Source organism: Lipophrys pholis, assembly GCF_963383615.2.
Source record: "Lipophrys pholis genome assembly, chromosome: 1".
Taxonomy (NCBI): domain Eukaryota; kingdom Metazoa; phylum Chordata; class Actinopteri; order Blenniiformes; family Blenniidae; genus Lipophrys; species Lipophrys pholis.
In genome coordinates this window covers 2,520,399-2,546,722 of record NC_137635.1, presented here as the reverse complement: position 1 = coordinate 2,546,722, position 26,324 = coordinate 2,520,399, and the positions used below count along the sequence as shown (strand labels likewise).

General features: G+C 40.8%; 1 protein-coding gene across 5 annotated transcripts in view; it reads left to right on the top strand.

Annotated features, from left to right (window-relative positions):
* pald1a (phosphatase domain containing paladin 1a) overlaps positions 1 to 24,185 on the top strand; it is a 52,446-nt gene extending 28,261 nt beyond the window's left edge. For all 5 annotated transcript variants that reach the window (XM_080463569.1, XM_080463568.1, XM_080463565.1 and 2 more), the window contains 2 exons: positions 9,805 to 9,960; positions 22,129 to 24,185. In XM_080463569.1, the coding sequence (XP_080319695.1) occupies positions 9,805 to 9,960; positions 22,129 to 22,278 (306 nt within the window). In that variant the 3' untranslated portion in view covers positions 22,279 to 24,185. The remainder of the gene's footprint in view (positions 1 to 9,804; positions 9,961 to 22,128) is intronic.
* Positions 24,186 to 26,324: the final 2,139 nt, after the last annotated feature.

The window sequence follows — 26,324 nt, the reverse complement described above, 5'->3', positions numbered from 1 at the left end:
ACTTTTTTGCTCATATGTGGCACATGTCAGATTCTTCTATAACAGTCAAATCCGACCCAGGTCGTTTTGGTATTTAGACCTAAAATTGATGTGATTGTGTCTGATGTTCTTCAGCGTGTCCTCAGTCTGAATGCTCACGTCGCAGTTCATGTGACCTGTTACATCAATGAGGCGATGCAATTCTGCACATGTGTTCAATTCAGTTCAATTTTCTTTAAATAGCGCTGAATACAGCACAGCCCCTTCAAGGCACTTTTACTGAGTAAAACCCAGCAATATTACGTGAGCAAGCAGAGGCAATGGAGGGAAGGAAATGTTCCCTTCTAACAGGAGGAAACCTGCAGAGCCAGACTCACTCCCCTTTGAGTTAATAATGAAAATAATAATCAGCATATTTGACTAACTTTTAGAAATTTCCAGTAAGCAGCACTGTGTGAACCAAGTGTTCTGGTGGCTATATGGCTGTGATGTGCCAACCTATTTTTAAATGAACTGCCTCCACACGTCCTGTACCTCCTGAACAGATGTTGCAGCCACTGTTTCACAAAAGGCCACCTTGGAAATGTGTACTGTAGCATGTAGGAGCCATATTTACTTGTATGTACACAGTGTGCTGCGGAGGAGTTCCTCTGTCACTTCAGGGACACAGACTCACAGTTGCATTTACAAAAATAAAGCTAAAATAAAGCTTCTATTTATTAAAAGAAAAGAATTCTCATTAATTCATTCATTTGTTCATTATTGCGCCAACCTCTACCAGACAAGAAGACAAACAAAACTGATTTTATTTGCTCTTAATCTTCGAAAACGCACACAGTTTTTTCTACCGTGATGCTATTTAAACAAAAACAGTTTATGTTGCAATTATGAAAACAAAGTTCTGCAATTAGTAACATTTGAGCGCAGAGTTTAGTCATAACAATGGAAAAAAAATCATGGAGTGCAAAAATAAACGATAGTGATAGATGTAAAAATAAGTGTTGAGTATTAGGTATCTTTTATATAACTGAACCTAAACTCAGACCGGACTTTGAGAAGACAACACTGCCACAAGGCTGCAGATTGCAGACCCCCACTCCAGCTCATTGAAGCTTTCTGAACCTGATTATATGGAAGAATCATTATTGGAAAGATTCTCCCTGGACCAAAGTGTCTTTTACACCGATGCTGTGGCTCCATCACTTGAAAAAAAACAACCCCAACTCCACTCCTCAAATTTGTTTGCTTTTGGTTCCTCGTGAACATCAATGCAGAACGTCATTAGGTGGCCAATTTGGATTCAAAGAGCTCCAGTGGGCGATGAAATATCGAGTCTGTGACTAAACGTTGCGCCCTGACGTACCGTTTGAATCGCCTCGTCGCTGGCTTTGCATGCAGATGAGATATTGATAGTGTAGTAAATGATTGATTCGCGGTGGGAGTCTCCGTTTGCCGCCTTGCCAGACATGTGCACGTACAGAATGTACCATAACGCGTGTGGTTATTGCGGGAAGATATTTCAGCCACTGTGAGAGGCTCGGTTGATGAGCCCTGTCTCCTCCTGTGGTTTTTTTGTAATCTCCCCTCACCAGACATGTGGAGTAGTCCTGCTTGGTCTTTTGTCTGAGAAATGAAAAGCCTATTAACTTATTTCCATGCAATTTCTTTTATTGTTCCAACTTGAACTCTGATCTCATTCTTAAATATTCAGTTCATATGGCGGAAGGTGATTGAATCGGTAATCCCGTGGCAGGTCCATTAGAATTTGTTTGAGGAGTTTTGAAGCTCTTCGTTAGATGAGCAGCTTTGCATATGGAGCATGCAGATCAACACAACCTCAGTTTCATGATTTAATCAGTGCTGTGTGACTGAGAGACTGGAAAAAGACAGAGGATCGGAATCTGTAGAAACCATTAACATAAAGGCATCTTCGTCCAACCCCCCCCTTTTTCGGCACATTCCCAATCCATAAAGATCAGTCCTGCGACTTCAAGCCAAATAATATATAACTTTGATTGCTTTGCTACTGGCAAGCCTGGCAGGCAGCAGACATGGTGGGTGGATGGTCGGGTTCTTATGGAAAAAAAAAAAAAAGAAACGAAAATCATATAGGTATATGTGAGAAAGAGCTCGTCCAACCTGGACAAAGATGTCAAAAATTTGTCTGCATACTTGTCCCATTTTCACACATTCCAACACCCGAGGGACTAGGAACACTAAGATACCAATTGTTCCAGTAAAAGTTGAGAGATATTTAGCTTTTCTAATCAAAAGTGTGAGAAAAAAATCTAACTTTTAACATCGTGAGGTTTTTAACCGGATATTTAGATAAAGAAAAACAACGATTAGAAGTTCCAGAATTGATTACAATGATTTACCCCTCATAAAAACAGGAAAATAACACTTCCATGACGAATAAGTTGAGCATAATCTGCATTTTTCCCTCATTACTATGCCGAGTAATGAAGACAAATTAAATAGCAGATGGTTTGTAGAGGTGATGCCTGATTTTATGTCATTCACACCAACGCACAGTAATAACATAACGGCTCGTAGATGAGAAACTAGTTCTTATCACTTGCAAAATACAAAAAAAAATCCTCAATAAAATTAAAAATTAATTTTAAAATAAAATAAAATTTCTGAATAAGATATTTAATCCATTCAGCAGCTTTGCAGGAAATCTGAAGGCTTGTTATTATTGAAAGGTAAAAGGGGTCAATGTTAATGCTCCGAGAGTCACATTACTATTTTTGGTGGCTTTTATACAGTGACGGTATTTCAACTCGATGATATGTGGAATCGGTCTTTACAAATATTACTTGATTTACCTGTTGATACAGGGCAGGTGTGAATATCAACGCGTTTGATTGAATTGAATTTTCGTGACGTAGCAGTAATTACGACGCAGTCCCCCGAACTGAAAGTGGGATCCTTCGCCGCATGAGAGAAAGCTCTTCCTTCCAGTTAATCATCTAGAAACTCTGGAAACCTCCAGGCACCCTGAGAGCAAAGAATTGTTCTCGCATGTATTTTTATTTTTTCTACTTAAGCAGGTCACAAAGCACTTCACAGGTTAATTCACGTTCACACCTCAGGTAGGAGTGGTGAAAGTTTCCCGAGTAAATGTTTCAACAGAGAGCATTCCTACCTTGTTTGGAAGTACAAAGATGAAGTACAACTCTGTTGGTCAATATTATTTTTACACTACAGTCAAACATTGTGGACCTCAATGATCTTAGCACCGTCTCTTTCTCATCCTCTGCCCTTTCAATACCGTAATGAACGTTCGTAAATGTCGGACTTTCTGGACGGTATGTTCTCAGTTTCTATTTTCCCGCTGAGAGGTCAAAGCTTTTGCACTTCCTCCTTTCACACACTGTGAAGGTCAGACCCACACTTGCTGATTAAAGTCTCCAGCATGGACAAAAGGCGACTCGCAATCTTTGGGACAATTAAACCCTTCTTGCACATTATGGACTTTTTCTTCTCACATGTTCTGTTCCTGGCTCTTCCGTTGCTATCGAGTAAAGATGTGGCGTATTTTCAAAGACAAACGTTCGTCCTATTCATTATACTAAGTCTCAATGTGCGGCACCCGGCCTTCACTTCAGTGCCGTACGCTTTTGAAGCCAAAGGTCAGCCTGAATAGGGAGCAGTTCAACTAAATTGCTGTCAGGCTTTGGTTTGTGTCCATTTACTGAATCGAACTAAAAGCCAGCATGTATACTTGACTTTGAGATGGCTGGCCATTGAGCGACGGAGCCATGTGTAGGCTGCCTGTCCACTCCAGACACGTTGGAGTTTGGTTTAGGATTTAGGTGGGAGGCGCTCTCGTAGGATCTGATGAATGGCTGTTTGTGCAAATCTGTGGGCAGGGCCAATATGGATTGGCCTTTTTACCTCTGCAACCCCATCAGCTCGTAATTGGCTCCATATGTTAAACAGACAGACTCCTCCATGAGATGTGTGCACTGCTCAGTTCAGTCCTCGTCCGCAGGACCCCAGAGAAAGGTTGGCACTTGTTACTCACAATTTTACTCAACTTCTCCCGCTTTTATACACAAAAACGAACATCAGTTAGCCGCTTATATTGTTCTCAGAGTATTATTCAGATAGATTTAACCTCTATATTTGTGTCATGTACTGACATGGTTTGGAATGCTTCCATACCACATCTCATAGCTGCTAAAAACTCAGAAATGATCAGGACTGCACCGATACACTAATCGTCACGTGGGCCCCAAGACTTCTGCAATACGACAACATTCTTTTCTTTATCATATGTCATATGTCCACTTAACACACAGTAATATCAAAAACTACTAAAAGTGGCAGAAATGTAGAAATTTCACATCTGTTTGTTATTTGGCACATCTCTCAATTATATATATATATTTTTCAACAATAGAATTATCCACAATTTCTTGTTTAAAAAAAACAAGAAATAGTGTTTCTTGTTTATCAAGAATCACAATTATTCTTGTGTTTTCATTTTTCTTCAGTATTTTCCATGTTATCAGTAAGATTATCCACATCCAGCTGTTTGCATTGGAGGCTAATCTGGAATCATTAAAAAAACGAAAAAACAAAGACAAAACCACTTTAGCAGAAGCACCACAGTGGCTAAGTTGTTTTTAAACCGTTGTCTTTTCTTTTTATGCTCGTTCACTTCACTAAATGGCCAATCAGAGAGTTTTCTTTCAGGCCCTGCCTCTTCTACTTCTTGTTCATTTGACATCCTTCAGCTGGATGGAGATATTGATGTAAACAATAAAAAATATCATTTATATGATTTAAAACAAGTTTATAAGAATATAAAAGTCACCAGTTTGGTTTGACTTGTGCTGCTGAAGCTCTTGTAATGTCGGACTGTGGCATACATCTCGTGTGCAAGTGCATATCCTTTTAGAAGTACTCGCTCTTCAGCCGCTAACTTTTGAATATGAGCAATATATGACGGGAGTGATGTGTCGAATGTCTTTCTACCTGAACGGTACACTTTAAGAGATGGAGAGAAATGACTGATGACCTGAAGCACCCTGCTGTGCAGAGAGAGAGAGAGAGAGAGAGAGAGAGCGAGAGAGAGAATTTTACGGTTGTTGCCTGTAGCTCCTGGTATTTGCAGTTATGACAGCAAGACCAGATATTGACATTAATCTGTAAACCTTTCATCAAGTATCTGGGATCGTTGAACATGTGGAACCCTTTTATTGCAGTTTGGAGACGCAGTATCGCTGTTTACACAAGACAGAGTCGGGGTGTTTTTCTTTAATACTACTACACCTGCAGCCTGCGGGCTCTTGACGCTCATCCGGGGATTATTATGAAGTTTAGTCTGCGCTTGGTTTGACGTGTTTGCATTGGAAAAAAAAACCCAAAACAAAACAGATGCTCAAAGTTTTATTGAATCGCTATGTTTCTCTGAGGTACCTGTTTGGTTTGGACGGTCTGAATAGAATTTGTCGAGTTTATTGAAAATACCACATTAACAGGAAGTGCCCGCAGCGCTTTTGTTTTGCTTTTAACAAGCATGACTTTAACAAGAGAGAAAGTATAGAGCTTAAATCTGATGTTGCCTACGTGTGTCGAAGCCTTGATTAGTTCCACCGGGATGTGATCCTCAGACAAATATGCTCTGTAAAATGCAGATTTTGTTTTCATGTACCACTAAATTAATGAACGTATACATCCCTTTCTGTGAAGTTAAGAAAAAAAATGAACAAACTTGCCTTTCAAGTGCCATTTTATAGGACATTTAACTCCCAGTGTTGACTGCAGGTTGTCTCATTACTGCTGTTGTTGAAAACTCACGTACTCGGCAAAACAACTCAGAGGTATACTAACATTTTTTGCGTCTTAGGCCATATGGATACTGGTTTTCTGCTCTCTTGGATGTGGTAACGGAGAATTTGTGGCTTTGTTTGAATGAGTTTAATGTGCAACCCCATGCTGTCACGTACATTATGTGTTTTCTGAGTAGTTTGTGTTTAGGAGTTTGTGTTAATTTTTTTTCCTACTTTGAACATGGAAACCTCAAACATAAAAGCAAAGTCAGTCACAAATTTCACATCAAATATACATAATAAGTCATCCATCAGCGGAAATGTGTGGTAATGTGGTACATTTACTCACTTATAGTCACTTAAGTAAACGTTTTGCATAGATTGTACATGAGAGAGTATGTTTAAAGCTTGAGTATATTTCTGAAGCCAGATTAGATGCAATGCTGCTCTAACATTTGTTGTATTATATCTGAGTGCTTGTGATTTATACGCGTCAATCCAAACACTCGCAGTCTCAGTTACTTAGTGTAAATATGTGTATTATTGTCCCTCTCATTGTGAGTTTGCCTTGGTACACTGGTAAATTATTCAGTGCATCCTGAAACTTGCTCGGTGCATGCGGGGTTAGGTATTTTTAATTTTTAATTCACAGTCTGACATTAACTGTGCTTTTATTTAAAAGTTATTTACAGTGACTGTGGCACATTTAGGTCTATTCTAAAATCCCACGGTTGGTAGTTCGATTCCAGGTGATGACGGTACCTCAGTTTAAAAAAATAAATAAAATTGTATTCAATAAAGATTGCATGAAGGAGATGCAGAAACATGTTTTCCTATAAAGATTCAAAGAAATAATCTCGGCCCTCATGGTTGTCTGCGCGGCTTAAGCTTTTCTTCTTCTCTCTCTAAAATTGTTCTCGCTCAGAGGTCTGCATTCCTGGACTCTCTGGACAATGGTATGTGTTTGTCCAACCCAGGTTTCTTTTCTCTGAGCTGACATGAGCTGAAGACGTTTATTTTCGCACCTCAGCGGCTGATAACAAACAGGCACTGGCCGTTCAACTCCCTTTTTTAATTTTAAAGTCCAGGTGAGAGAAAACTGTTCCTTTGGAAAAAGAAGTGGATGAATTCAAACCCTTTGGTTTTCTTCTTCAAGCAGGAAATTGCTTTTTGTTTGTTCAAACAAAAGGCCAAGAACGGTACAAGACTAAAGAAAAGAAGTGTTCACAAATCCAAACGAGTCAAGGTTATCTCTTCTACTTGGGAGGGGAAAAGTTCTCCTTCTTTCTTCACCACAAAAGGAAGGAAGGAATTTCTGAAAGAGCAAAAGAGGCCGCTCAACCGCACATCTGGCTCGGCCGATGTGGACAGACACAGAACCGGGGTTCAGCAGATTGTGGAGGTGTGGATTATGTAATCTTTGCAAACCAATCTTTTTTGTGTGTGTGTATGTGTGTGTGTGTGTGTGTGTGTGTGTGTGGGAATGTCAGGTTGTGTGTAGCGAGCTGCCAGCTTCAGGCGTGTGTGGAGCTTGAGGCTAAGAAACCAAATGCTGACAGCCCCCTTGGGGTGCAGGGTGCCGAGGGTGATCAGGTTCACCACTGGCCACATACCCTTTGACTGGTCAGGGTCAACTGTGGCGCATCTAAAAAAAAGTCAAGTATGTGTGATGGCGTGTTTTTTTTCTCTCTGCTGCTCCTTTGGGACATGATAGACAACAGACAGCACTTCCATTGTTTGCGTAGGTGTAGTTTCTCCTCCACTCCGCTGCAGATACTTGAAAAACTGGGATCCGACCGCAGCTGTTTGGGAATGGACAGGAAACCCCATTCACCCCCCCCACCCCCCCTCGCTCTGCTGCGTCATTCAGCTCTGGAATGATTGTGTTATGGTGCGCTGTGCACATTTCAAATTACCCTGACTTCTAGCCCACCTACTTGGTAAACGTTCATTCGCCTCTGTCAAGCTCCGAAGCGGCCTATTGCGGCAAACTGGGAGCAAAAAACATTTTAAACGTTTCATTCATCGCAAACAAGGACCCTCAAAGCGCCAGAATCCCCCATTATGGTGCAGAACTGTCGGCTGCGAGAAAGTTTCTGAGGAACTGCTGACAGTTCACCGAGTTATACGACACCTCGACCACGCTGGCGCTTTTTGTCTTAACCTCAACTAACACGTTAACAAGTCACTCTGGCACACACACACACACACACACACACACACACACACACACACACACACACACACACACACACACACACACACACACACACACACACACGGCTGAATGGCAGACCTTGTCACTTGGTGTCTGCACGTGCTCCAGCCCGTAGACAATCAGAAATGAATGACCAGAAAATGCAAACATCTCAACAGTGATTCAACAAACTGACTAACATCTGTCTGGATTCTCTGTCTGGATTCAGCTTGGTGCCGCTAACAACATGGAACTGAAGAGCGACCCATTCGCTGTGGACCCGGGCCTTTGTGCTCAGTTTATCTTTCACCCTGTTGTCGTCTGTGTGGAGTTTGCATGTTGGGTCTTGTTATCTTTTTTTTCCCTCTGCATTTCAAACGCCATCAGTTCAAGCACCAGACTCGAATCGGGGACATTCTCGCTGTGTGGCGAGAGTGCCAACCACTGCACCTCCCTCCCTCCTGGAGAAGATGAATAAGTCCTATGAAAACATTGTCATCTTGTTTCTTGAGCCTCAGTCAGGAGCAACGTCGAAGCTTTTCAAACTAGTGATGATCGGACTATTCATAGCTGCTGACTCCCGGGGTTTTATAACGCCGTAATCTCATAACATCAATTGAAGACGGTGGACTTTAACGATCAGGTGAAGTTCAGTAAGTAAATAAATGTCGTGGCTGTTTCGTGATGTTTGCGTTTCGCGGGATGGGTTTTTGTGTAATGACTCTAAATGTCAAAGCTTTTCTGTAGACAGTCGATTAAAGTGCAGTGTTGATGAATGAATGTCACGGAGGTAGATAGACTGTTTAGAGCGTGTTTATCAACCATTTTTTGCGTGCATCGCACACTCCGCTTGAAATTGTCTAGACATAAATATTGATGTCTTGCTGGTCAGATCACTGTAATCACACATATTCTTCAAATCATAAGGTGCTCACTGGTTATTTAAGGCTGGGTTTGTGTGTGGCGGTGCTGAAAGGTACGACGTGGGTAGGGTACATGCAATCCAAATTGTTTCTACTTTCCTTCTCTAAGCTGGATTTTTATAAGTATATGGATACTATATGGAGTATAATACCTTGTGTCAACCTGTATAATGTATATATGTATTCTGTGTAGAGCACGTTTTTTTTAAGAAGTTTAAGTGTTACTTTTAACTAGGACATGAATGACATAAAACAAGTTTTGCAAAGTATTTTCTCTAGAATGTTGGTCTTAAATTGACAATGAGAACCGTTTGCCAAGACCTACTGAATTTCTCCACTGCCAGGTTTTTTTCTTTGAGTTGTAAGATGAGTTGACAAAAATGACGCTGAACTCCGAAGTGCACACGACACGGGATGTGGAGCTTGTGTTTGAAGAGCTGACAGCCAGAGGGAAAAGTAAGATAAACAATATCATGTTGGCTCTTTGTGGATCAGGCAGCCACTGTCGGGAAGGGTATATAAGAGTACAGCGATACTAAGGTTACATAAGCTGCACATCGGTTGTTTGTTCGTCTGCAGGATCCACAATCTGTGTAGAACTTGGTTGGTCACGACTCATCGCCCATAAACGCGGGGTGACAGTTTTAAAACATTCGACTAATGTAGTGAGTTTTAGATGAAATCACAAGTTGGTCCTTTAGCGACAGCCTGCAGCTTTAATTAGCACAAATCCATGTAATTTACTTTTTTTTCGCTTTCAAGGCAAACACAGTGTGCGAGCAGGAAGAGGCATCCCATATGCCCGCTGAACTTTTTTTACTCCACACAGTGGAATCCTGCTGACAATGCTGCTTCATAGAATAAATGTTAAATGCCAACTCGATGCACCAATAGGCCTGATGCTTATGTCTTTTCACAGATCAAAAGTGGCAAGACGGAAAAGGAGTGCCAGCAGTTGCTGCTGAGGAGTCTTCAGTACCTGGAGCGCTACATTTACCTCATCCTCTTCAACACGTACCTGCATCTGGAGAAGAAAGACTCCTGGCAGCGCTCCTTCGCTCTCTGGATGGAACAGGTACATAGAGTTCACGTCATCGGGACTCCATGTGAATGCAGTGTAATTACTCTTATAATGTCATTGTTCATAAGAGAGGTGGAATCGCTGATGGCTAATGGTTCCTGAGAATCGAGAACGGCTCTATTAAATTAGAACGTATGCGTTTCCACCACTTCAGCGATCTCGCGGCGCTTCACATTCATCCTCTATTGGGAGCAATTTCAGGTTCAATGTCTCACCTACGGGTACGTGGACGGCGTCGGGGTGACACGGGGGTCAAACCAGGGTCAAACCACCGTCAAACCACCAGCACACCACCAGCACTGGGATTGAAAGACAAGCCACTCGACCAAATGAGCCCCAGCTGCAGTCCTCATTGATTCCCTTTGACTCTCAGTAGGAATCGCCACAATCCAATAAGGAAAGGGCAACTCGATAGCAGAGTGGGTGGGGCGCCGCCGTCCAGGGTTGAATCTTCTTGATGATTGGATGCGCCTTTACTTCCTGTTGTTCTTTTTTTCCACTGTCATCAAAAGGCACTTTTCAATGTCTTGAAAAAATCTCTTTAAAATCTCCTTTTGGACAATTCTATTCTGTATTGAATTAGTCAGGCAGTGCTTTCATACTCTGGAACTGGTTGAATCAACCTGCTGGTGGTCTTCAAAGCTCATACACACTTTGTGATTTGCAGCTCTAATCGCAATATGATTTACACACTGGTTTATTTCACCTTAATTTACTTCTAAGGATTTTGTGGGCAAAATGCAAACAGGAAGCTGTTCTCCCCGCGCCACGCCGGTGCATATTGTGAACTCGTTAGCAGTTTCACTTGGTTTTGCTTCCAGGAATTTACAAGGTGGTTCTGGTTCTGTTGAGGCCTGGTTCCTCACACACTGAACTTCATATTGTCTGGGTCTCTGTGTTTTTGTTGGTGCATTAATCGTTTGGCCAGCTGTGCCCCTACAGTAAAGTCGAGAATTTATGTGCATTCCAAACAAATGAGTAGTCCGTAAGTAGTACCCAACGCGCACACACGCACACGCGCACACACACACACACACACACACACACACACACACACACACACACACACACACACACACAGACTTTATATTTCTATGCCTTATGCGGACTATACATTGACGTACTTTCATTTCCTGCAGATTTACTCTAAAGTCTGCTGAAGCTACGACTCTATATAACCACAGTCTGACCCTAAAACATGTTTTACCTGAAAATGTATTAATTTCTGTCATTGCGAACTCCTTTGTTCTTGGTCATGAATCCACATGAGGTAGTACACAAGCAGGCCCGGGTCCCCATCGATACAGAAGGACAAAACCTTCTCACATACAGAGATTGGATAAAAGTTTACCGCGACTTCAAGAGACGTTGCATTGACTTACATTAATTAGAATTTTCTTGGAGACTTCTACCAAGTTGGGCTATAGATACGACTACAACCCACATGCCGTCTAACTGTCCCTGTAGTGATGATTAGTCAGTGTGAAATCACACACACAGACACACACTGCAATTAAAGTGCATGTTCTAGCATGTTGTTACTTTTATTTCATTTTAACAAGCGAGTTGGAAGTTTGAAAAATAAATTATGCTCTGATATCTTTTACTGCAGCAGTCCATGGGGGGAAATTAAACTCACTCAAATACTTAGCTGCAAAGGGGATTTGCATTTTATGCCTTCATTTCGATTTTTAAAAAAAATTCACATTTAGTTTTTAACAACAACCAGCAACACGTTTTGATTAAAGTAGCAGACTTCAAGCAGTAAATGTGTTTGTGACATCCTTGACAAATGTGTTTTCTTAAGGGTAGATAAAGATATTCTGGTGCTTGTTCTATGTAGGGAAAACGTCTCTTATCAGCAATACCACAACCCTTGTATGGACTTCGGCCGGCAGCTTCACCAAAATATACACGGTCTAACGAAACGCGCCCTAAGGGGCTGGAAATGTTTGGAAATTGCTGAATAAAGGAGAAATCTCTTCCTTATTGAAGTGGAATAAACCAAGGAAGGAAAAAAATATAAACACAGAATCCCAAAATGGAGTAGAACAATCGCTGTGAAAACAATTGTCACAGAAATATGCGCGGCCGATCGGGGGGCATTTTCTTCCTGTTATGAATAGCAAATATATGGGGTGCATCAGGGTGACTCTAATGGCCCAGTTATGCCCTGAGAAAATACCGGCACACACACACACACACACACACACACACACACACACACACACACACACACACACACACACACACACACACACACACACACACACACACACACACACACACACACACACACAGGGATATAGTGCGAAGCTGAAAAACAAAAAAACCGTCATGCATGTCACACGTCTTTGCTTGTAAAACTGGATTTTGTTTTTGTTGTAATAAGATTTTTGCCAGTGTGGCTGCAATCGCTTCGTCATCTGCTCTCAAAGAAGATAATGCATTACTAGAAACATGTTTAATAACTTAGATTGTTGAAACAAAAAGAGGAAGTCTTGGCTTAGTTGTGATGCAACGTTATTCGTCTTACAACATTTTCCGCCTTCAGCATCAATAATCTTTTGATCCTTTTATTGGAGCTCCACATTTTCAATGTCAACATTTTTAAGAATGTTTGGGAATCATATTCTAAAGTTATCAAATTAGAAGTACTTAAGTAATGTGCACACACCGGAAAAATCTACTCATTTACTCGTCCATCACTTTTGTAGCAGAGCCGTCATCCAGTTGGTTCAGTAAACGCTCGTTTTTTTTCTTCACCGTTTTTAAGTCTCAGCGAGGCCCCTTTGGGAAATACCTGCCTTTTCAGCCGCCAAAGGCTCCACGATGTTCACAAATTAACTGTGTCCGTCAGGTGTTTGGCTCCGAGCAGCTTGTGTACAGTGGATTTTTGTAGCAGTTTCGCGAAAAAAAACAGCTGCATCCTGCTTGGGAGTGTAACAGAACCGCCACGGTAAACAGTGAATGAAGGTGATCAGTGTGAAGCGCTTCAGGCTCAGACTGAAATTCTCCTGCAGGTCCATCATTTTCAGTTACTTTTTTTTAATTTGTATTTAATGAATTGCTGAAGGAAACTTTCTCATTTTGAAGGTGATTTGCTTTATTGGGGGCGCAGGGGGTGAATAAAGTACTTTCTTTTGGAAAAAGGTGCAATATCAACTGTTGAGACAACGGGAGGAAGCAGCTCTGACTGCAGCCATCCGAAATGAAAACACCCAAATGAGCCTAACATTTATCCCTCTTTGTGGATTTCCACTTAAGGCCACACATCTCCGCAACAAGACACGGCAGAAGTTTTTCCATGGAGGATTTCATAGGTTGATTCAGGCTACTCGTGCTCACAAAGACATGATCTTTTCAAGTTCATTAGGTACTGTGCATATCAGATTGTCTATTTTCAATACAGTATATAAAGTGTGTATGAGGTTTTCCGCAATAATTGGGCAGAAATTGTGACGTTTTTATGTTTTGTGCTGGTTTGACATCATATCTATTAAATAAACACGTTCTTTTCAAATTTCAATTTTCGTCCGTCCACAAAATATTTTCGAAGTTTTGTTGTGGAGTTTTAAAGACGCTCGTTAGCAAACCTGAGACGTCTTTTGAAAGCAGCAGTTTTCACTGTGACGTACACAATAACCGCTGTTCCAGTGATTACATCAAGTTTTCTTAAGGTTGATGGCTCTCTCACTTTATTTGCTGTAGCTTTTCAATGTTGTTTGCTATTTTCCTTCACCAACACATCCAACTCGGATGGTATCGTATTTTTAATCTTGAACTCGTCTGGATTCAGCACTCCGTCCAATGACTTCATGGCAAAAGCAAACAAACACATAAACTATTGAGTTTCCAGCAGATTTATCTCATGCAAAACCCTCAGTTAAATTCTAATGTAGATAATAATAAAAAACCAAGGCACAATCTCTTTGCGTGAGCATGAAATCTGGCGTGGTTTATAAATAATCTTAGTAAATCAGGGTGTTTGTATGTGTTCTTTTGGCAAATTAATGCAGTTTCAGATACTTTTTCTTGTCTTCATATATTATTTTAGCCATTTCATTTAACCACAGTTAGAACTAAACTGATAAAGACTATATTTTTGTCTTGTGTAGAACTCAGATTTTACTTTCTCCTTGTGTGACCCCAGTCAAACGTTATGATACACTTTGCTTTTTAAATGGTTTTATTATATTTTTTTTTGAAAACCCACCACACAGGTCATTGAAATATAATTTTCTTCATAAAGTAGCTGCCACAAAATAATTCACAAAGACATCACTACATCAGTATTCTTGTCTACAATATGCATGTTTCATAGATACATTTTCACAGTCTTTACTTATTAAGTTTAGGATCACCCAGGGCGTTATGAGTATGATGTTATATTATAATTCTTTTAAAGTACAGTTAAACACCTTTGTGACCACAGGGATGAGTCTCTCATTCAATTAATCATTAATTCAAAAATATATTTAGGAACATCTCTCCAGTGACACTACAATAAATCAAATGCTCACCTTTGTTGTGTTTCTGTGACTTAAAGTGAGCTTGCTTTCATTAAAGGTTCTGCTTATGCTGCTCAAGGCTCCCTTTATTCAGAAATTGCGAGTTACACAAACACATGAAGGTAAAAGGAAAGCTGGTGTGGGTTGAATAGTTTCCTCTCACAGGACACCAAGTAACTTTTGTTGTTTTGTTCTACTGCTCAAGTGCAATTTTATTTTGTTGGACATTTTAGACCAAAACATACAAACAACTTTGTAATTGGACTTTGCTTTCCTTTGTTTGAGATAAATGTTATTTGAGGAAAAACCACCAGGCAATATTCAAATGAATTTAAATTATGTAAAGGTGGGAAACGTACCTGGGACATGTTCCTCCACCACATCATAACTATCAGTCTTGTGATGTGTTTACTGCCCCAGTTGCAGGACAATCTGGCAACGACCCAACAGATCTGATACGACCGACCGCAGGGCACGATCATTAGCCAATCACCAGTGACCGTGGCTGCATCGTCAATGACAAACCGCGATGCCAAGGGCATCGGTCGGGGGTCAGCACCATCAGTGGTCATGCTTTTGAAGCCTCGGTTACACAACGGGTCAGCTCTCAGCTGTACAGCTTGTCCTGCTTCCTATATCGGCTGCGTGTGTGTGTGTGTGTGTGTGTGTGTTTGATCTCTACGCTCGCTGGAAGCCGGAGCACAGTGTTCCAGGTCCTGCTGGGCTGCAGTGTTTGACAGCTGACAGTGAGCCTCTGCTGTACTTGGCCTCCGAGCTACTGCTTCAACTGGAGTTGTTTGCACACGGAAGTAGCGTGGGCTCTTTGTTAGGTCACGGAACAAAAGGGAATTTTTTATCACTGTACAACAATGCAACACCTTTATTTTATGTTTTTCCCATCAGCACTGTGTAAATGTTTCAGGAGCAAACTTCAAGTGAAGATGCTTTCAGGAATATGAAACATGAAATGGAGTTCTCCTCTCTGACACATTTTGCACTCTTCAATTGACTTCAATTTGATCTGATTGCTGATGTTTACCAAACAGACTGAGACGCCTTAAAGCCCTGGTCTGATTCCCCTCCCCAAGAAACTAGTGTGGACGTTTAACAGATAAATTCCTGCCGCTGTTTTGTTAAATAGTGAAACTGCCTCACTTAGAGAGCTCTTTTCACTCTCAAAGCTTTACAATGTTCCTAACGTTCACCCATTCACACCATGCAACGTGTTCAACCTCCATTGGAAGCAGTTTGGGGTTCAACACCTTGCTCACACTTAGCTATATGGGCAGGATGAGACGGTGAATTGAACCATCAACCATGTGATTGAAAGACGACTTGCTCTACTATACTCTGCTCTGGATGGATGGATAGATAGATAGATACTTTATTAATCAGAGCAAAGTAAGAGTCTGAAGTAAATGGTGCTTAATGCCACATTGTGTGCTCGTTGCACAAATAGTGTTCTTGGCGTCATGTTGCCTTTCGGCCGTGTAGTGAGATCAGAGCTGAAACCTCAGACGAGTTATTGAAATCAAAATATGTGTTTGCTAATCCAAAATGTAGGCCTTTACACAATGGCAGGACTTGTGTACAGTGCATACCGCGAATGCCTGCAGGAGAGGTACCCTATCAGTCACTCCAGCTGTTTTGATGTGTGGCACAGAGGCCTCCCTGTCCCCCTGCACAGCCATGGTATGTGCAGCCTTTGAGATAGCCGACTGTGGGAAAGACCAGCGCCTCCTCTCCTCCCTGCCCGCCCTCGCCCCCTACCCGGCCCGCACCAGCCACCTAATGAGTATTGGCGTTTGTGATCCCTTCAATGCAGCATGGACGATGTCTTTTCAACAGCTCTGCTTGATGTCACCCAGAAAGCCTGTCACTGCGTCAGGCCAACGACTTCAAGGCTGTTTTACACTGCGAGCACAAAATTGGCTCGATTCTGTACTCGCAGTGTTTCCTAGTACAAATGTTATAGTTTATAAATGTTTCTTTTTTTTTCTTTTCTTTTTTGGGCAAAGCTGCTTCCAGTAAACCTTAACTACTAGTAGTCCCAAGATTTCACTTTTATCTAAATAAAAAAAGAGAAAATGTCACAATATTATCTATAAAAACTCCACGATGAAATGCTGGACGATGGATGTGACAGAAACCTGTTGGCGTCCAGTTGCAGACCCAGAAATAGTGGCGAGGACGACGGCGTTACATCCACCGGAAAAAGTTTCTATATGCTGGGAATGCAAAAATCCATGCGAACACAATGAATGTGGAACCGACACGTTCGTCCCAGTGTTGAAAAATAATAACAGAAATGCTACAGAAGAAAATGGAGAACAAATTATACAGCATGCAGATGAAAGTAAAGGGTACAGTGGATTATTCAGTGCTTTAGCTGGGCAGTCCTTGCAATCAAACACCCTGTAAAGGACTTTACGGGGTGTTTGATTGAACGTTCCAGCTCACTTAAACCTCTAAAACTAATTAATTTATTTCTGTGAAGAATTGCAATGACTTGCTGTAGTTTTTTGTTTTTTTTAATTAAGTAAAAATCTGCAAGAAACATCAAATGCTGTACAGCAAATATTACTATTATTACGCAACATTGGAGTCACTGTTATAAATCTACAGTTTGATGTATTTCAGACAAGACAGGATATTAAAACCAAACATCCTGAACTCTTTCACTCCTATGCTGTCACTGCTGACAGGATTTGGCATGCATACTTCTCATAACCATAACTCCTGGACTGATGTCTAGAAAGTTAAAGCCACCAGAAAGCAGAAAAATCCATATATTAATCATCACAGTGGGCTGGAAATCCCCAGTAGAGCATCCAATCACTGCTTTTCATACATTTGTGACATGATCCTCTCAGTGCTGTCAAAAGCACAGTAATATTGAAGAACTGCTTGATATTGACAGTTGGGATAGTTGAGAAAGTATTTGTTTTTAATTGCAATGTACAATGTTTTACATGGTTTGAGTCTTTGACTATATAAGCAGTGGGAACAGACAGACCTGGGTAGACCTGATATGGTTGTCGATGGTAAAGTCCCACACTCCGTTGTCTCGTTTCCAACAAGAAAAAAAAAAAAACTTTCTGTGCATGTGGTTTGTGGTGGTTTGTGTGGAAAAAGTTCGCTGTGGGAACCAGGGTTTAAAGGGAGACCGACACGGATTACATCAAAACATTTAGACAAACTTCACGAGACCCTCCCTGCAGTACGAGCCCCTTCTGGTCATCTAAAGTGTGTGTTTGTGTGTGTGTGTGTGTGTGTGTGTGTTGGAAAAGTGATGCAAACAATGTGATTGGGATACTTTCAGTGGCAACGAGGTGAAAGAGTTTTTGAGAGATTGGTTGTTCGGCCTAGAGTATTGCGAAGGAATTGCTTTTGGCATTTGGTGTAACTGCTGTAGCTGGCAGCCACTGCAGAAAACCTGATACACCAAAATCACATGATTTGTGAAGTGTTACTTCCACCCGTGTTTGAATTTAAAAAAAAAAATAAAAAATGAAGACAACAGATTCCTAAAAGCAGAAAGTGTGACTTCACAGATATTACATGTTGTCACTCTGCTTCTCAGCCCCTCGGGTTCCTCCGTTGGGCCTCTGTAACACAACCTTTCACTGTTTCAGATTTTTCACACATCCTTTATTTATACAGCCGGACTCCGGAGAGCATGACTCAGGTTATCCTGGTTAGCGGCACGGATGCAGGGTTCCTCCTGGGAGTCCCATCCTCTGACTAATGATTCCACTGCAAGTCATTTGTTCCCATCAAAAAAATGAAACAACCTTGAACCAGGCCGTGAGACTTCCAAGAACATATCAAACGCAAATACCGCCGTGAGTAAAAACCATGTGAGTGCACGTATCATTGTTTGCTGCATTAAAACAGGCACATAGAAGTTTGCATTTTCTAATAATGGGACGACTCGGAAATGAGCAGAGATCTTCAAGTTCATGTCAGTATCTCTACAAACCAGAAGTAATGGGATATTTAATGTAAGATTTAATTTAGCTTGGTCAGCAAGTACATAATCCAGACCACGCTCTGCGGTGCTTGTATTTATTTCTGCACAAAGCTGGCCCTCTAAGCTATAATCATTGTTGGTGAAAGGGATATCTTCGTATTATTATTCCCTGTTCAGTATGTCAGTATGTCTCCCTCAGCATTAAACCTGACATTTGTGAAGCACATTCTTTTGCATAGTTCATACCTTCCAAAAGAATTTTGCATGTAATAAAGTCTTATCGTAAAGTGCTCACTATTGTTTGAACGGTGCTTTTCTCAGACGCACCAAAGCCTTGCAGACTTCTTCTGGAGGACGGGCGACAGAGGTTGGACTGGTAAAGCTTCTGAGACCACCGAGTTATTTGCGGAACATGTTTTGGGGTCATGTCTGACCGACTCCTTGATCAGGTCCAAGCTGAGCTTGTGTAGTATAGAAGAGATAACTCTCAGTGCCTGTGTGCCACCAAGACAATCATTCCAACTTTGAATTGTCTTTAGGGCTTAAAAAAATGTACATCTCACTACTAAACGTTTTACTGCAATGATTTATGATGTAAGATTGAATTAACTAGTAATATCGTAGTTTGGAATCATTTTGATTGATTCCCTTGTAGGAACCCATAATGTAATAACGATCAATAATATAACTACCTGGTAACCATAATTAAGAGAGTGCAATAAGTATGAGGGCTCTCCCATCCACCATACATGTTTTTGACAGACAAACAGAAACACAATTACCTTTTATTTCCAAGAAATGCAGTAATAATCACATAGTATTAACATTTTCACTGCAGTCATATTTTGAAAGGCTTTTTTTTAAAGTGCTACTCTTTAATGTAATAACTTATTAGATTATTAGTAAACATTACTCCTATTTATTTTCTTATGATGTTATTGGTTGTTACATACACATTTCCATCATCCTACAATTTTTTTTGTAATTCATTTCTTTTAAATTAGCTGCATGTGACCCGCAGGCTGCCAGATTCCCAATCTGCTTTAAAGGAATATAGGGCGAAGAAAAAAAAAAAAAAAAAAAAGCACATAAATGAGTCAGTCAGTCTAGAATTGGCCTTTCTTTGTCTCCTGAATGCCCCTTGTTCAGTCCTCTGGCTGGTGGGGTCAGACCAGCACACTGCGCTGAAGCTTCTCCTGCAGAATAAACCAAACAAGCTGTGCCACCTCCAAACGGAAACTCAATCCTCGGAGGGCTTTGCAGTGAAATCACTGCCTGCCTAGTTCCTTTGTAGAGTTTGACCTCGTGACCAGATGTTTTTGGCTGTTTGTAGTGTTTCCCATCCATCCTGTGTTTGACATGCACAGCAGCCCGAGAGTCGGCGTCTCAACACGAACACTCGACACACTCGAGGGAAATCTCTCTCTCCCTCTCTACGTCTCGTCTCCCTCGCTGTTCTCATTCACTAATTCCGACTGAAGATCTTGTTTGTTTGGTGCTGGGTTTAAGGAGTCTTCTGAGTTGTCGTGTTCCTGCACTTGAAGTGTACATGCTCTCGTTTGGAATTCTCCCTTATTCGGCCGATTTTTTTATTTCACGATCAAATACAGAGAAAATTTCTGATTTTTATAAGTAAAACATTTGTTTTTCCATCAAGAATATGAGCTCTAACTTGATAGCCGAGGCACATCTACAAAAAACTGGCACAGGAGAAAACAAAAATCTGGAAAAGTTTGTGTTTAAAAAAAAAAAAAAAGAAAAATTGCTAGAGGGGCATTCTGCAACCAATTAGGTTAATTGGCCACCGGTCAATGGCATAACTGGGTATAAAGAAGAGGGAATCCAGACTCTCCCTGGAGTAGAAACAGCCTGAGATTCACCATTATGTGGAAACTACATTTCAGAATTGTGGAATAATGTAAAAGTTAAATTGTTAAGATATGGAAAAATTACACCATCTATATACTATTCTGAGACTATGAAGAACTCTTTGGGTCATCGGGCAGCACTGCATTGACAAAAAGCATGTTTCTGTACTGAAAACCACCACATGGCTGCAGGACTACTTTCTGAAATGATTGTGTGTGAGCACAGTTTACTGGGCAGACCACAAATTCAAGTTAAAGCTGTATCATGCAAAAAAAAAAAGCCAGCATTGAACACAATCCAACAATGATTCTATCTTCTTGAGTCAAAGTTCATTTAACATGGACTGAGGCAAAAAAAACAAAAAACAAAACTGCTCTGTGGTCAAGTGAGTGAAAAATTGTTTAGCTTATTAGAGCACAGTCCAAAAGAGGATTTTCTCCTGTATGTATTAGTTCCTGGTTACTCACCCGAATAGCTGCAAAGTATAAGGAACTATGAGAATGACATATCCTGGCAGTGCTGTTCCAACATTTTGGGAATTGAAGTGTAAATTGAGAAGACCAAATAACACAAAACATTATTATGTGTATCTATCGGAGAAGAAAATGACGTTAAAATCCGACTTGACAGAGAGTGACGCAGACATGGCTGGAAGTGAACCAGTTAACACAAAAAGGCAGATCCACAGCAGGAAAGCTGTCCCCATTCTGTCAAATACAAACGAAACTGCCATCCTGAATTTTACACCGCTTTAATTACCTTAAAAAAACTACTTTATTCTAATAGGTACAACTTCAACCTGAAGGTTGAAAGACGACTTGCAATGTTATTAAGTTATAAATTGGTAACTAATTATTCAAGTAGTCTCCCATGGTGGACCATCGCGCTTAGTTTTGATCCCGAGTACTGGGGAACTGGGTTCAAGCCCCGGTTCTGGCTTGATGGGAATCCGGTTTATAAACTAAACAAATCTACGGTGCAAGTTACGACGACTGTGCAGAGCATTCAAATCAACTTTACTGTACTTTAATCAAAATGAATAAAGTGTAGGGCTCTGTTCAGTGGCAGCAAAGCAAATGTAAATCACAGCGTATTATGACAAATATTATTTATATGTGCACGTATGCTGCATTTATGCTAAACCGTTCATCAAGTTGGTTATGATACTGAGTTGATGCCCAGAATTCAGAAGAGGTTTTCATGGCAGCACAGTTTGAATATGGCAGATATCTATTCAGAATGATCCTTCTTTTATTTCCCACAATGCATCTCAGTCACAGCCTTTATTTGGCTCTCTGTGCTGCGTGAACTCTTCATTCACTTTCTGTTTTAAATCTCTCTGTTCTGAATTTAAAAGTCACCCCATCAGTTATATATTCTAGGTACCGACTGCTTCTCTTGAAGCCACAACAGAGCAGCGGCTTTGACACCATAAGGAGGAGGAATGTTTTTTATTTCACTGCCCAAAGTTCTTTTTTTTTTTTTTTTTTACATTGTGGTGTTATTTAAAAAAACTTTTTTTTTTTAGATACCTCCCTTCAGGAACAGATCAACGTTTTTTTATTCTGCCACTTCCTGTTGTTCCTCAACCAACTGCTGATGCCTATTGTTCCACTGCAACAGCTGTAGAGAAGCCATCAGATTACATGCTTTAACTGGGAAACAGTCATGGTCTGGTTGTGATGGACAGATTAAAAGAATGGCTGCTTGACTAGTGTGTTGCCCGTTCATTAACATTGTGTGTGTGTGTGTGTGCGTGCGTGTGTGTGTGTGCGTGTGTGTGTGTGCGCGCGTGTGTTTCTGTGCTAGGTGGCTGCCAGAGCTGGAGTTTATGACATCCTCAACCAGCTGGGCTTCTCCGAGTTTGAAAACCCGAGGGACACGCCGTTGGCTCGACTGCGGTGCCGCTGGCAGAAGCAAAACATTCAATCACTTCCTTTCCGAGGGGAGTTCGTGTGAGAAAGGATCACTGTGAATGCACCGAAACAGTACTGTCCTTTAAAGACATTCACAATAACACGCTTATGTCTTCAGTATTTACCCCTTGTATTATGTATATCGTCACGTCATCAAGCTTTTCTTTGTTTTTTGTTTTTTTTTTTGTTCACAATTTCGAACTGATTGACAATGTTAACAGTTTGTAGATGTTTTAACGTAAAAGAAAAATGTTGCTCTTGCGTTATAAGTTAATATTTGTTTCTTTTCTTTTCAAAAAAGAAAGCAGAATTGAGACCGACTGTTGATTTTTTATTTTTTTTTGGACACGTCTACTTGGCCTCACTTGTGACAGCCTTTTAAATCTTAAGTTGAATCTGCAATGAAAGAGCAAAACTTAGTTTTGTTGTCAGCCAGCAAGTTTCCTTGTATGTCACAACTGTTTGCTGTCGTAACATTGTTGTTGTTGTTTTTTTTTTGTGTGTGTTTTTGTTTTCCTGACCTTTTCTTTTCTTAGCATAGCTGGTTTTACTGGTTGTGAATGAATTCCACTCGAGGATCTTGAGAAGAGTCCCTGTGTACATATATAAGCTCTTGTTATTTAAAAGTTAGTGGGTCCGTGAACATTTATCCGAGCGGATGGCTCGGAGAGGAGTGTTGTGCAAGATGCTGTTGGTCAGAGTTTCTAATTTTAACATCACAGCCGCCGCAGCAGCAAAGTGTCCCTCAGTTGTGCCTGTTTGTTTTTACATTTAATGACACGGTGTCATGATACAGGTACTAACACGTCAGGAATTTCTGATGGATTTCACCATAAAGCTCTTTATGTTGGCCTGTATGAGTGTTTCAAACATTTTGCCAAAACCTAGTAAAACTCATTCCTCAAATATTTTCGATTTTTCAGTTAAATAAAAGCACTAGTTTTCAAATATGAAGTAGATTACCTGCAACGGGGCCAGAGTTGAAGTAATGTGTGGTTAGTCGGAGTTAATGTAGCGCGAACCTGACAGCATCAAGCACAAGCATGCATCGAGCCTTCAAGTCAATAGTTTCCCTTTTTTATTGACTTTGTTTGCACAGACTTCACGATTCCAGAGCCAATAAATTGTTAGAATTTCTATAATGTCATCAGCCTGTCAGCAGGAATCAAAATTATACGTCTGACCTGCAAATTTATGGTTGGAGACGGCAGAGTCTGCAAATACCTAGGATTGAAGAAAACACATGGTATCGATTGACGCTGGGTTAAGTATCCCCTTACGTTAAGCAAAGCTGATGTTGGTGGCATCGGTAAACATTCTGACGGTGTAACAATAGAAAACAACAGCTACTTTTATTATGGTGTCATTAGTTGTCATTCAGACAGGGTAACAGTGAGAGCATTGTCTTCACTGAGCGTGTGCCAGTCACGGTTCACTGTGCCTACAGCTACTTTTACTGTACAGTATTTCTTTAAAGTCCTAACACTTTTAAATGTTTTGTTAATTTTTTTTATTTTTTTTTTTATTTTTTAAGTTCGCCAATATGTCTTTAATTTGCGAGTAACTTGTAACTCAGACTGTGCTTTAATGATCAATCCTGCCTTAAAACCAGAAAGATAAGCCAGAAAAAAGGAGTGAAAAAGTCCAAATGCCTTCTCATTTCTGTTTGTTCTTGTCTGTCGGTGCATAAAAAGAACACATTTGCACACTGAAACCAATTCAGACGGAAACAAAGAGCTCAAAAGATAATTGAAGAAAAAAAAAAACAAGTCCAATTCTTACTCATTTCTGTGGCCTAATGAAACAAGTGACACCTTAACATTGTAACTGCGCTCTTGTTTAATGGTTTTTAACCGCTTTGTTTTTTTCATAGACGAAAGATTTACTGTATGTGCCCTTTCTTTCCTTTTTTTGAGGCTAAAATAAATAACAACGGTAGTTTTAACCTTGCGTCTGCTTTTTGTATCATTTAATTTCTTTTTTTTTTTTTTTAGGGGGAGAAAAATAATGGATCCATCTGTGTGAAGGATTTGGGTTCAGTGTGTGGGTGGATTTTCTTCCCGTTGATATTTTGCACACAGATCTCCGCTGTACTTGTGTTTTATTGAAGTTTCCGTGTCTGTGATGGAGCCAAATGATTGTCTCTTCCCTCCCCAGCTTCCTTTACCCTCCGCCCCCACCCCCTTATCTCGGCATCATCTTTTTGCTCTAGATACGCGCCACTAAGAACCCTCTCGTGTATCCGCACGGCCTCTTTGTCTTGTGCCCGTGCCAACCGCGGAGAGCAGAGCAGGTTATGAACATCCAGGAGCATACATTTACACAAAACAGATGATTCATTGTTGGCCTGAAATCTTAACATATTCCATACACAGTAATAAAGAGCTTAGGAAGATCAAAAGACTAATCTGAGTAGCTTTTTTGATGTGGACAGGTAAGGTCTTAATTTAAAAAAAAAAATAAATAAATAAAAATATGGTCACTCTCTCAAGAATAGAGGACTGTGTGAGGATTAAAAAACCACGAGCCGGCACATCAGTGAAGCTCACTTGGCTTCGCTGGCTTGCTTTGAAAGGCTGATATCCCAGATCACTTCCCGTCTTGTAAGTGCATAGCGGGCTTATCTTCGGGAGTACGGAAGTTGTTAGGACTTTATCACACCACAGCCTATCCTGGATTATTGTAAAGGGAAACCCAAGTGGTTCAGATTAAAGCGCTTCTATTTAAGTTGGGTGCGCTCGCATCGGCTGAAGCTACGGAGTTGATTCATATATATGTGGCCAAGAGTCGATAGTCCTTCAGAGAAGTGTTGATCAAACAAACCCTTTTATTGTGATCTCTCTACCAAGACGGGACAAATCAGAACAACATGAGGATGGAGAAAAGGGCTATTCAGTTGCAGCATGTGGCCAACTTGACTCCAGGTCAAGATAAGCCCAGGACATGAGGACCATGCTTGGATGATATAGCGGCCCCCTTGCCTTTGAAATTCTTTCCAAACTCATTGAGATACTCCCCAATGTGAAACTCAAGCTAGTGGTTCTGAAGGATCCAGAGATTACGGTGGACAAAGAGCAGCATTGAGAGGTGAGCGGCAGAGAGGGGATGTAATGAACTTCATGTGAAAAGCTTCCCGCTACAGATGAGAGAGCTACTCAGGACAGGAGGCATGGTGCTGGTCGAAGGGGCGTGTGCGTAAGTGCCCCACCAAACAATTTGTTCTAATATGGATGAAGGCTGTGTTGCAAACATCTTGGAGTGTGCTCTCGTACTACGGTGGCCCAGAAGGGCCAGCAATACAACACACCAACAAAAGCCACAACAACTTTTGTTGTTGTGTTGCGACTCTTTGTTGTTGTGTTGCGGCTTTTGTTGGTGGGTTGTTGTGTTGTTGGCCCTTCTGGGCCACCGTAGCTCTCTGGTCTCGTAAGAATATCAAGCCACGGACAGTACCAAAAGATATTTTAAGAAGTGAATTTAAGTCTGCACAGCTGAATTCACCACCAGGCCTTCATTGACTCCAGTAAGTTAGTTATTACACATCTCACTGAGCAAGGCAATGACGTCTTGGCTGGCAGGAGAAAACTTCCTGACTGAACTTTCAAAAAGGGTTTTTCTTTCCGAGTCAGTTTTATCTCTTAGAATATGTCATGTTGACAGATAATTTAAAGTCTTGCTTCAAAGTATCAATGTTTTATCTTGTCACTTGCGTTGGACACAAACTATTGAGATTATAAAGAGGGTATAGTCGCTCAACTGTCCATAAAAGTAATGGTATTGGAGTCATACACACATATTCATGCACTGTCCTCATATGAAAAAAAAACAAAAAACCACAAAGGTTGATTTTGCAAGTTCCACATTTTTCAAATTTCCCAGTTTTATACTTAAGTTGATCACATGATGTGATCAGGTCTGCATCCAAATCTCAAGTACAGCCAAGCATTATATGTTTAACGCGGTATCAACCAAACTATAAGGATGTGTAATGTACTGCATTGAACCCAGCTATTCAATACTCGCATCTCTGCTGTTAAACAGTTTTATAAACCAACATTTCATGATTGAGTCTTGGAGCTTTTCTGAATC